The sequence below is a fragment of the Narcine bancroftii genome, chromosome 14 (genome assembly GCF_036971445.1).
Source record: "Narcine bancroftii isolate sNarBan1 chromosome 14, sNarBan1.hap1, whole genome shotgun sequence".
Classification (NCBI taxonomy): domain Eukaryota; kingdom Metazoa; phylum Chordata; class Chondrichthyes; order Torpediniformes; family Narcinidae; genus Narcine; species Narcine bancroftii.
In genome coordinates this window covers 38485470-38497949 of record NC_091482.1, presented here as the reverse complement: position 1 = coordinate 38497949, position 12480 = coordinate 38485470, and the positions used below count along the sequence as shown (strand labels likewise).

At 38.7% G+C, this 12480-nt stretch overlaps 1 protein-coding gene across 1 annotated transcript; it reads left to right on the top strand.

Moving 5' to 3' along the window:
• Positions 1 to 4668: 4668 nt before the first annotated feature.
• Positions 4669 to 11617, top strand: LOC138749331 (probable G-protein coupled receptor 139). The gene is made up of 5 exons (XM_069910544.1): positions 4669 to 4775; positions 7318 to 7376; positions 7768 to 7949; positions 10509 to 10560; positions 10685 to 11617. The coding sequence occupies exons 1-5, from the start codon at positions 4669 to 4671 to the stop codon at positions 11581 to 11583; spliced, it is 1299 nt and encodes a 432-aa protein (XP_069766645.1). The 3' UTR covers positions 11584 to 11617.
• The last annotated feature ends 863 nt before the right edge of the window (positions 11618 to 12480 follow it).

Sequence of the window (12480 nt, the reverse complement as noted above, 5' to 3'; positions counted from 1 at the left end):
TTGTTTAAACAGAGCGGAGATTTCATGTTGGCTTGTGGTCGATCATTATTCTGTGTATTAATTCGGATAGGGAATTATATACATCTACTACCACGTGAAGTGTTTCGTAGCGCGGACCTAACTTATTGCTCTTCAAATTGACACGAATTCCACAATTCTATGAGAAACGGTTTACGGAGAAGACAATGAAGACTTTCCGGCCCGAGTCGTCTGCTGAGCGACAACATCGGTGACATTCTGCTTGATACATCTCACTTTTATGGGGCTAGAATTTCCCTGCGCCTTCGACCAAACTGTTCATATATGACTGCGTTTGTCTCATTCCTCTATGAAGCTCCCGTAACGTCTCTCTGCTTTAAAGTCTGATTTCACTTTATCTGGCCACTCATCCTTCAGATATGCCGCCCTCAATGTGCCTTTCAAATCTTCCCTCATTGATCCGAATTCCAACATTTCTGGCTTGAGCCCATGGTGGGAGAACATGATTATTTCCTGATCATTCTCCCTCTTTATTTCATCAACTTGTTTACGGTTCCCCGTCAGCCGCAGGACTCAACACTCCAACAGCCGGTCCAGTACATCCATGGGGCCCCGAACCCGCCAGTCGCCGAATAATATGATACTTTCCATCCAGGAGACAGGATCTCTGACCCTCTACCATCAAGCAGGAACGTCCTGGGAAATCGGTTCTTCGTGCGGTCTGACAGATTGATGAACAGGATGGACCATTCCAAAATATTTTATTGATTTATTTTAAATTATGTCTTCATGTATCTATGTGATTGTTAGGTGTTGTGTCTTGTGCGTGCAATTTGGTCTGGAGCAACTGTGTTGTCCGGTTGTGTCTATATCGATAAATGAGAATAAATTTGACCTTGATTCTGCAGAATCTTTCCTCCAACATTTCCACCTTTAACGACATCCAGCCCATTGCTGAGGGAAATGCAGTTCGATCATGTCTGCAGCAGACTAATGTACTGAGTTGCCGACTCTTCAATTCCTCTCCACTGCCTATGGGAGTCGAAATATCGCATCATTTAAAATTTACGGTGATGCTGGAAATTGATTTCAATTCCAGAAAATACTGGAAAATAATCAACAGGTCACTTTATCTAGGGGAAAAGAAACAGAATAGAGGGTTGAGGTCGAACGCGGTTTGTCAGAACTGCTGGTTGAATGCACGGGATCTTTTGGAATCAACTGGCCCCGTCTTGCTCCCTCGCTGACAACGAGCGGAGGGAAGTTGCTCTGTTGGTTGGATCAATGCTGCCATCTCGTTCCCCCGATCCATTCATTTCACGCAGCCCGAGGAGCGGACAATGCTGTAAACCGGAGCCGTCGCTTGCTCTCCCCCGCTTCCTTGTCTTTAACGTACTAATCCACACCTAGATTTCATCGGCTCAGAAAACCCCTTCCCACCCCATATGGAAACTGCACCCACTGCCAATTGTGGAAGTCAGCCCGGGCTTCTCAAATGAAATTAGACTGAAAAAGACACAGCAAAAATCGTGAATAAGACTAATCAGGAGAGATCCATTCCTGACACCTGTCTGAAGCCTTTAGCTCTCACTCCACAGATACAGAGATTTAATTCTATATTTATACAATTTCATATGGGTAAGGGATAGAAGTGACTCCACTTTTATCATTAAAAAACATGTTCTCAGCTCTATTTTCTGGTATTTATCTTACACGAAAAATGGTATGTGTCTGTTGAATAATCAACATTACCTTGAAGGATACAAGTTTAATGATGTTTATACAAGCCATCTGTCCTTGGAAAACACATTGGGTGGCATTTTTCACAGCATGTTGCAAGGCCATATTTGCAGCCATCTTTACTTTCACTTGTCTGTAGTTTGTTCTGTCTCAAAAATCCATTCTATCACTTTCTGTATGGGTAGGGATTGGGTCTGAGGAGATACCTCCATAGAGTTGGTTAGAATATGGGAGTAGATTCAACAGCTATAAACAATCATCTTATCAACATATAAGAAAGAAACATTTAAAAAGAGTATTATGTTTCTGCATAAGATTCCTCTTTTCAGTCACGACTCTGGTATTCAGTTCAAATGTCAAAGTGACAAGATTATAATATCTTAGCAGGGTCTTGTTCCGCAAGTCTGTTTGGTGTATCTTTTCAACAAGGTACCAATTTCTTCTGATCCCAATTGTTTACATGAATCTAATTTTCAGATTTGACATTAGGATATTCACCACTTAAATCTGTTGGATTACCGTTCTTCAGTTGTGCTTGTTGTACCGTGAATGCATCTCTCAAAAAAAATGTTATATTTCTCAAATATTTTTCTCATGTCATTGACTAAAGATAATAAATCCTTCCCTCTTGGTTGTGTGGGCTTTGCTCCCCAAAATGTCTGTATTGGCTGTCCATGGACCATCTCTGCAGCAGATAGCCCCGCCTTATCCTGCAGTGTCATCTGCATTCTAAAGAATCTAGGCACTTCTTAGCTGATCTTAGCCCAGTTTCCTCAGTCAATTTCACCAGCTTAGTGTTTTTTTTTTAAATGTTTCATTCGCACATTCCACTATTCCACTGCCTGGAATTAATGGGAGTAGTGGAACCACTGTAATCCCCAGTTCCTTATACAATTATTCATTTATCTTGGCTACAAATTGAAGACCATTGTCTAAACTCAGTGCCTCAGGCACACTATAGCAGGGAATTATTTCTCTTAATAAAATTTTAAACTAATAGTCAAAGCAGCAAACAAAATCTTAACTAACAGTCAAGGCAGTATTGTCTTTAAATAGAAAGAAAAATGGATATTAATCAAAAGTTTCAATAATGGAGCATCTCTGTCAACAACCATTAACCTTGGATCCCATTTATAAATAAATTCCTCAGCTATATTTTCTCCAATTTTATTTAATTCATTTTCCACCTTTGATTATTTAATATTTACAAATAGAGAAGCAAGAAACCTTAATTGTGCTAATTTTTTTAAATTAGGAAGTTGTAATCCACCCAATTCATATGTCCGTGTTAATTTTTCTAATGATATTCTCACCAGCTTACCTTTTCAAAGAAATTTCCTAACTTGTTTATTTAGTTCCTTAAAAAAAATTTTGAGGTATGGAAATTGGTAAAGTCTGAAACAAATACTGAATTCCCGGAAAAAAAAAATCATTTTAATACAATTAACCCTGCCAATTAAAGTTTATAGGTGATGATCCATTTTTTTCTCAAATCTTCTTTTATTATCTTAAATAATGGAATATAATTTAATTTATATGATTTTTGTCAAATTATCTTTTTAAAATATATGGTATATTAAAGAAATTTCTAAAATAATAGTTTGTTATAAGAGTGTTATGGTGTCATTTGATCAGTTGATCTTTTTTATTATTTTCAATTGAGAGCTTATTTAAGAGAGAAATTAGGACCAGATATGATATTTTAAAATTGTACAGATCTACAGCAGTTTATTGTTAATGGGATAGTTAAGAAGTTTATCTTAATAGTATACATGAAATTAGAAGAAAAAGTACCTAAATTACATTTATTTAAGTCAAGTGAAAGATGGGAATAAGATTTAAATATATTGATAGATCAACAAATTTGGCAAAATTAATGTAAAAATGTTATATCTAATACAATTTATATAAGATATAGATTACTTCATTATAATGTTTTTCATCAGTTGCATATTACAACTCAGAAATTTTTTACAACAGGTTATAGGTGTTTTTCTGTTGAATCCGGAGTTATTTTTGATGGGAAATTTTGAAACATAACTCCTAAATTATGTTTATCAGATTGTCAGTTGAAATTTGTTAAATTAGCTTTGATGATAGCGAGGAAGAGTATCACTGTTACTTGGAAATCAGATATTTCTTTAACACGAGGAAGATGGCAAACAGAGATTCAAAGTTGTATTCCTTTAGAAATACTGCTATATCTTTACAGATTTGGATGCTGTATGCACGAACATTAGGTTTGAATTTATAATTAATCCTTTGAATTCTCCAGACCAGAGAATTCTTCCCTTCATAAATAAATAATGTTTTATTGTGAAATGTTTTTTGGGATCTTATTCATATTCATTATGTATTCTAGCAACTTAGTTTCTTTTTTGTAGTTTATTTTAGTTTTTATTTAGTAGGGGGTAGAAGGAGTTGGTGGTTGGGGGGGGCTTTTGTTTGTGTTTAGATGGGTTTTTTTGTAGATTTCTTTTTTATTTTTATATAAATCAGGATGATTTTATATAAATCAATCTTTGTAACAATGTGATTTTTTTGTTTGCTATATATGTGTTGATTTTAAATAAAATATTTTTTTTAATGGATAATTATAAACATAAAAAATGGCCTCCTGGCAAGAGGTCCTTCTCTTTACCTAAAATTTTCAGTGAGGTATTTACAGCAAGATATTTACCATTCCCTCCTTGCCAATGGGTGCATCATTGTGCATATAATGAAGTAACAAAGATATCAAGTACTGTACCCATGTTCGGCCGGGTGGGCGTAATCTTAAAACAAAGTATTTGTCTACAGAAATGGCTGTTTGCATTTTTTTCTGTTCGATTATTCTCTCCATGGCTGAATTGCTGTATTTCAATGAATCATATAATCTTGTTAATTTTCAATTTAACCACTTACTAATTGCATTACCTTTGACAGTTTGGAGGAACACTAGGTAAACTTATGATTGAGCTTAAAGAATCCTCAGAAATTTTGGGGTGTTATCTGGAGGAAGGGAACCTGTTTGCCGCCAATGGGTTCCTTGAGATATCTCCGTCTCTTCTGCACCTGTGAGTGTGGACTGGCAGTGCTTTGGTTAGATGCTGTACATGGTTATCACTTTGTCACTTAATGTATATAGATGCAAGATAATGTCAGGTCAGTCTGAGGATTGTACACATTTGAAATGATGCCAACAGCAATAGCTTTATCCAATTCAATGCAGTTTCTGCTGACAACTTATTCTTTAAGGTCCCAGGTAGATCAAAAATAAGCAGACAATACTTATAGTTATGTACTTAATTCTATAAAATTAATCAATATACACTCAAATGGTAGGCATCCATGTCCTTCCCTGAGAGCACAATTTCTTTCCCAGAATTATTTGGCTGATAAATGATACATTCCTGTCCCTTTCTTTGTGCCTATTTTCACAAATTAGTGATGCGCCCTCCTCCTCAGTCAAATATATTATTGCATTTATATAATTAAGCAGTACAGGTAAAAAAAATTGCATTAGGTACAGAAATTGTCCAGCAGGCATGGTACATAATTCAGTTTCTGGATTTCTGTCACAACCCCTACTGTTAACAGATCTCAATGAAATTAGCAGGGCAGGGGTGTTCTGCTGTTATGCTTCATCCCCATATCAGGCAAGATTTTCAAGCAGTTTATCGCTTTCTGAATGAACCGTGAAATAATTGTTTATAACAGCATCTTTTGCAGGAGCATCTGCGAAGGATTTCCCAAGGGGTACAGAATTATGTTATGGGCATAAATGTAGGCTATCATGTAGTCTCTAATAAGGGCAAATAATACAAATTCTGGGAAAACTGTATTGTTGACAATGGCATAACCTGCACAGTGTAGACCTGTATCATCAACAAAGGCTGACCAGTTAATAAACCAGGTTGTAGTTTCATCTATGGGATTGTCTTATCATGCCAGAAGTTAAAAGCTAATTTCACTGCAAGCAATAATAATCTGGTTGTTCAAGTTCATCTGGAGGCAGTGTTAGAAAGGCTTAATAGTAATACAGTCGTGGAAGATCAGATAAATTCAACAGTGGCTCAAAGGTGAGGCGTCAGGAGAGCTGCCACTGACTGCTGAATGCATTTCACTTTGGGTTTCAAAGATGCCTTAGCTCTCTCCCTTTATTACTCGGCCAGAAGTCTTTGTTTTAAACAATGTTGTAGTTTTTTTCTGGTAAGCATTACAATGTCTGATCTGCAGCATATGCCTGATGTATTTCCAAAATTCCAGTGCAGTGTCTTTAAGGAGGGGCTTAACTTGAGACTGCAGTACTGAAGGAGTTGAACACTATTTCTTAAATGCTGTTAATGTCCAATAGCTGTGAAGCTGAAGTTTTTAAAAAACCATTTCTTCCTCACTCATGAACAGGCTCATACACAAACAAAAGTGCTCAAGGTGGGAGGCAAACTTCTTTCAATTTTCATGTTTCCAAAAATGAGCAACAATTCAAAGTTAAATCTGAAAGCCTCTTCTTTATCGTATCTAGTGAGACACAGTTCTGGTAACTGTGGCTGCCGGGGTACATATGGGGGTAGTCTTGCCCACAAGGAATCTTTTGATTCCTCATTCTCATCATTCTGCAAGAATAGGGTGGCCCTGCCTGACATCAGGTCCACCTTGTGTTTGTTCACCATTTGGTACCTGATTTCTTTCCTCTCACATTCAGCCTGCAGGACCTCTCCATTTTTTACATTTTTTGCTACATCCTTTACCTTCATTTATGTCCCTATGATCACATGATTCTGCATTTCTTAATAAATATCTACTATTATAAAGGGAAAATAAATGATTGCACAAGGGAATCAGGCAATGGTGTTTCCTTTCTAACAGTGTATGAAAGTTTCAGAAATGAGAAATAAAATTGTCACTTGATAAATCAATTTGTTTTATAATGTCTAAAAATATGTCTGCATGTATTTAAAGATATGCTAATTACTGGCTTATTTTAGTCCATAACATTTTTTAATCTTTAAAGAGTTTCAAATAGAACATTTAGCGTGATCTTAGAATGCACATACAGATTAGCAGAGCAAAGTAACCCTGTGCTAACTCAGTCACTTAGGCAGCAGAAAAAAACTCTCTCTAAGGTGGAGGTGTGGGCAGGAGAATGTGCTTCCATTTTAATGGTAAATATCATCTCTTTAATCTGAAATTTTAAATTAGTTTCAAATTCTGCAGTTGGTGCTGCTCTGTTCATTATTTAAATTTTAGCCATTTGTGATCTTTAAACATCACATAGTTTTTATTTCAATAGTGATCACAAATGATCAGCACCTTCTAAGTTAGCAGCTGCTCATCTAAATCATTTAGTGGGGTTAGTTTCTGTAACTCCTGGAAAATAGTTTAATTTCAGTCTTTAAAATATTTACTACAAAGACAGGGCAGGAGCTGCCAATCATTTTTAACTTTACTTTGATTACTAACCAAGCTCAGGGTCGATATGCCAATTTCCTCCCCCATGGCTCACATATCTCTCCAGCTCTTATTTTTTTAAATCTAAAATGGGCTTCTTTCCATTCTCCAATTCAGAATTTCCATTTATTTAATGCATCTTCTGTCACATTACTTGTTCTGCCCCAGTTGTATGACTAGTCTTATAAATTCCTCCTCCTGCTCAGTGTCATTTTCAAACAGTCCTGGTAAGCCAGACATGGATATCATTGCCTTTTTAGCTCTATCATAAATTTACCCAGCCAGCCCTTTTCTGGCCTCCTGTTCAATTCCTACCTTTTTCTGAGTTGTGTAACTCCCTGTCCAATTTAAATTTCTACCCTTAATATTTACCATACTTTGCATACAAATAACACATTAGCTGTACCGGAGCAGATCCATTTGTTGTCCTATATCTTATCTCCTGCCTGTTTCACAAATTAAAAACTTTTATAAAGACATCTCTGGCCAAATGCTGGAATTCATTTTAAACTCAGGCAAACAATATAACCTTATTACTGCAGTCATGTAATATTAAACCTTATTTCTCCGCTGACCTGCATGCGCCATTTCTCTTGGATCTTTTATGGATCTTGGCAGGGAACCAAATCAACCTCGAATGTGGGACTACAGTGTTGCCAGGAGTGGGCTATGAAGTCCAGGCTCATGGGTCCTGGAGATGCACTGTCAACTCTGTCCGAAATCCCAGTTTCACTGTTGCCACTTATTCCATCTGTATCAATAATTTCTGTGAGACCCTTGCCGACTATTCAAATGTAGAAGTCAGTCACTCCTCTGAAATAAAATCAGATTGAAAAAGACACAGCAAAAATATCTCTTCAAAGAATACAGTATTTTATTATAAATAATCAATCCATATAAGGAAAATGTTATGAGCCCAGAGGACCCCAAAACCCAGCAGCAATAGATATTCACCAAGACAAATGGTTACTTAAACAAAAGTTGCTTTTAATTATCTTTAAACATGAAAACAGGATCACACTTTAACTTATCACTATGGACTTAATGAACCTAGCAATCCCCTTCTAATTCTAACACACAAGTATGTAATGTGTATGTAGGTTCAGAAAAGTTATTTGGTTCAGTCCAATCTCACTTCTCATTCCGCCAAGTTCACTGGTTGCAGGCAATTCTTATACTGTGCACAATATTTAACATTTACAAAGTTCACCATGTTTTGGTGTTTGAAAGTTAAATAGTTACTGCTCAGGAAGATTCTTGTCAGTTTTGAGAGAGAGATTTGCTGTTCCTGGATGCAAACTGATCCTTTTTGTTTCTTGCTGAAGAAACTTGCCCAATCAGGCCTGAGGCTCTGAGCCCAACCCTCTGAGTTCTTTCATCTGTTGCTTTTCAAAACATCAGTAAAATCTCTTGGGCACTCCCCACAGTTTTTGCAAAGGCCCCCAGGAGCTGCCCTGACTGGCTTGAGCAGAGCTCCAGTATTTTAAATGAGATCTGTTTTGAAGTGTTTGTATGTGATTTGCACTAAAAAAAAAACCTGCCCCAATTTATCTCCCAAAAACATATCTATATAACATATAACATATAACAATTAAAGCACGGAAACAGGCCATTAGGCCCTTCTCGTCCGCACAGAACCAAACACCCCTTTCTAGTCCCACCTCCCTGCACAATGCCCATAACCCTCCATCTTCTTCTCATCCATATACCTGTCCAACCTTTTCTTAAATAATACAATTGACTCAGCCGCCACTATTTCTCCCGGAAGCTCATTCCACACGGCTACCACTCTCTGAGTAAAGAAGTTCCCCCTCATGTTACCTCTAAACCTCTGCCCTTTAATTCTTAACTCATGTCCTCTTGTTTTAATCTTTCCTCCTCTTAACGGAAATAGTCTATCCACATCCACTCTGTCTATCCCTTTCATAATCTTAAATACTTCTATCAAATCCCCTCTCAACCTTCTACGCTCCAAAGAATAAAGACCTAATCTGTCCAATCTCTCCCTATACTCTAGATGCTTAAACCCAGGTAACATTCTGGTAAACCTTCTCTGCACTCTCTCCACTCTGTTTATATCCTTCCTATAATTAGGTGACCAGAATTGCACACATAACTCCAAATTAGGCCGCATCAACGTCTTATACAATCTCAACATCACCTCCCAACTCCTATATTCCATGCAATGATTGATAAAGATCAGCATACTAAAAGCCTTCTTCACCACCCTATTCACGCGAGTTTCTACCTTCAGGGAACGATGTACCATTACTCCTAAATCTTTCTGCTCTTCTGTATTCATCAATGCTCTCCCATTTACCACGTATGACCTGTTCTGATTCTTCTTACCAAAATGAAGCACCTCACACTTATCAGCATTAAATTCCATCTGCCATTTTTCAGCCCACTTTTCTAAGCAGCCCAAATCCCTCTGCAATCCTTGAAAACCTTCTTCATTATCTAATATTCCACCTATCTTAGTATCGTCTGCATATTTACTAATCCAATTCACCACTCCATCATCTAGATCAAACACAACATAATCTGTCACATAGGTGAATACGACTAATCAGGAGAGGTCAATTTCTGTCACTTCTCTGAGGCATTTAGGTCTCACTCCACAGATACAGAGATTTTATTCTATATTTATACAATTTCAAATGGGTAAGGGGTAGAATTGACCCCACCTTTGTATTACATCACTTTATCATTAAAAAAACATTCTCAGTTCTGTTTTCTAGTATTTGTCCGACAGAAAAGAATGGCATGTGCTTTTATCTTGTGAATAATCAATATTACCCTGAAGGATACAAATTTAATGATGTTTATACAAGCCCATCTTCTTATCTGTCCTTGTAAAGCACATTGTGTGCCATTTTTCACAACTTCTTGTAAGATCATATTTGCAGCTGTCTAACTGATTTAGCCATTTTATGACGCACTAAAGGTTTGTCAACCATCTTGTCTGTCTCTTGATGTTAAAAACAAAACCTTTAGTATTGAGATATAAACTATACTTCCAACTCAGTGCCTTGAAAAGAGCTGAGGACTGGAACTTCGAGTGCATTGATGCAGCGTGAACTGTTAAAATCCCCAGGCACTTTTGAAGATTGTTCTAATTCTCCAGAATTTTCAGACTCTTGGTTAACTATCGCCCTCTCCCAGCCCTTTTGATGGTCCATGACTCTCTTTCAGCCGATGAGGGCATATAAAAAATATGTATACTTTAACGAATTGATAGCACTAGATAACCACACAACCAGGAACTGAGGGAAGGATAGGCTTTAATATACACAGGGTGGCCCGGATCTAGGTACAGGAATGGAGGGAAAGGAGGTGCCTCAACCTTTATGTCCCAGGACCACGGGGCAGGAGACATACGGGTCATCAGTGGGCGGACCAGCCTCATATGTACAGTAGCCGATAGGAACTATATACATTGGAGGAAAACATATCACTATACGCATCCGCTAAACTATCATTTTGGCTCGCAGTCGGGTCAGTAATTTCTCTTCTTCTTTTGACTGTCTTCTAGTGAACTTGGTGGCCATTGTGATCCTGGCCCGAGGAAAGTGCGGCCTCTCTAAATGTATCACTCGCTACCTGACGGGAATGGCAACGACCGATCTCCTGGTCATTATCTCCGACCCTCTGCTGCGGCAGATAGCTGACATTTATTTTCCACATTCCTTCCTCTTCATCACCCCCGTTTGCCGTCTCATCGATTGGCTGGTTTTTGCAGTTACAGCAGTCTCCGTCTGGCTGACGGTCGCTTTCACTTTCGACCGATTTGTAACCATTTGCCATGAGCGCCTGAGAACGAAATATTGCACCGAGAGGACGGCAGCGGTGGTTATCGGGACTGTGAGTGCACTGTGTTGTGTCGAGACAGTACCCTGGTACATCCGATATAAACCTGGAAAATTAATTGACAATATTCCCTGGGGTTGTGTCATGAAACAGAGCGTTTTATCGTCCCCAGCTTGGGCGGCATTTGAGGTATTTCATCGCATTTTAACTCCTGGTGTCCCATTCGTTCTGATTCTATCCCTCAATATTCTGACGGTCAGACAGATTCTAGCTGCCAGTGGAGTCCGCAGGAAGCTCCGGGGACGCAGCCACGGAGAGAATGTGAAGGACCCGGAGATGGAGAACCGAAAGAAGTCTATCATTTTACTCTTCAGTATCACGGGCAGTTTCATCTTGCTGTGGGTGACACGGGTGGTGTTTAATATCTATCAACGACTTTTCAAGGCATTCAAATACTCTGTCGATGATCCCCGTTACATCACTGAACAAACATCAGCAATGTTACAGCATCTTAGTTCCTGCACCAACACCTTTATTTACGTCCTAACTCAGAGTAAATTCAGAGAGGAGCTGAAGAGTGCGGCGATATTGCCGCTGCGTCGGATCATGAAATGCGCTGAATGATGGAAAGAAACGGTTTTAAATTTGGCCTCCACACAGCTGACTCCAATTGCAATAGTAATTATGTTCTCACATGATAGCTCAGAACCATCTCTGATACCGTCCAGCAGTCCAACGATTCGCTGGGAGGATATATTTCCACGCATCTTCCTTTTGAACAACCAACTCTTCCATTTTTTTTTTATCTGCGACCCATTCTTCAACTCCTCAGAGTCGAAGTAAATCTCTGCCTTCTCACCACCATTAGAATCTCTCTGTTTAAATAATGTCGTCCCACCTTCACCTCATCTCTAAAGAAGATCAACACACAGCGTCTGTTTTCGCATGGGAGAATATAATTTGTAGGAACGACCAGACAAATTCATGGCAGATACACGTTAACATTGTACAGATGAATTTGTGGTGATATGCCATTACACCACTAGGTTACCAGGGATCGCCACCTGATGACCCTGTATATAAAGCCTATCGGAGCTCATGCTCCTCCTTCTGACCTGGGCTTACACAGAGGCAAGATCTAGCTGTATACATCACTCTATTAAAGCCTGCATTGTACACAATGGGCCCCTTACCCCACTGCTCCTTAAGAACAAACAGCGCTGTAACCTGGCAGCCCTGAATGTAGAACCTCCCTCGCTATTCACTCATCTCACCCTGGACTGCACACCAATAGCTGCCAAGACCAGGAAGTACAGCCTGTGGGATAGAGAGTTCATTAGAGCAGAGGTTTGCAGACGCCTACAAGAAGGCATTATAGAAAAGAGCTCCAGCCCCTGGAGAGCCCAAGTAGTTGTAGTAAGGTCGGGGGAGAGGCAGAGGATGATGGTTGACTACAAGAGGATGACGGTTGACTACAGTCAGACCATCAACAAGTTTACATAGCTGGACGCCTACCCACTA

What these genes read in the sequence shown, in the direction of transcription:
- LOC138749331 (XM_069910544.1), top strand. Translation starts at nt 4,669, where the DNA reads ATGATTGAGCTTAAAGAATCCTCAGAAATTTTGGGGTGTTATCTGGAG. An exon ending in GTCATTTTCAAACAGTCCTG is followed by an intron (nt 7,377 to 7,767) that starts GTAAGCCAGACA and finishes GGATCTTGGCAG; the next exon opens with GGAACCAAATCAACCTCGAA. An exon ending in CCGACTATTCAAATGTAGAA is followed by an intron (nt 7,950 to 10,508) that starts GTCAGTCACTCC and finishes TTTATGTCCCAG; the next exon opens with GACCACGGGGCAGGAGACAT.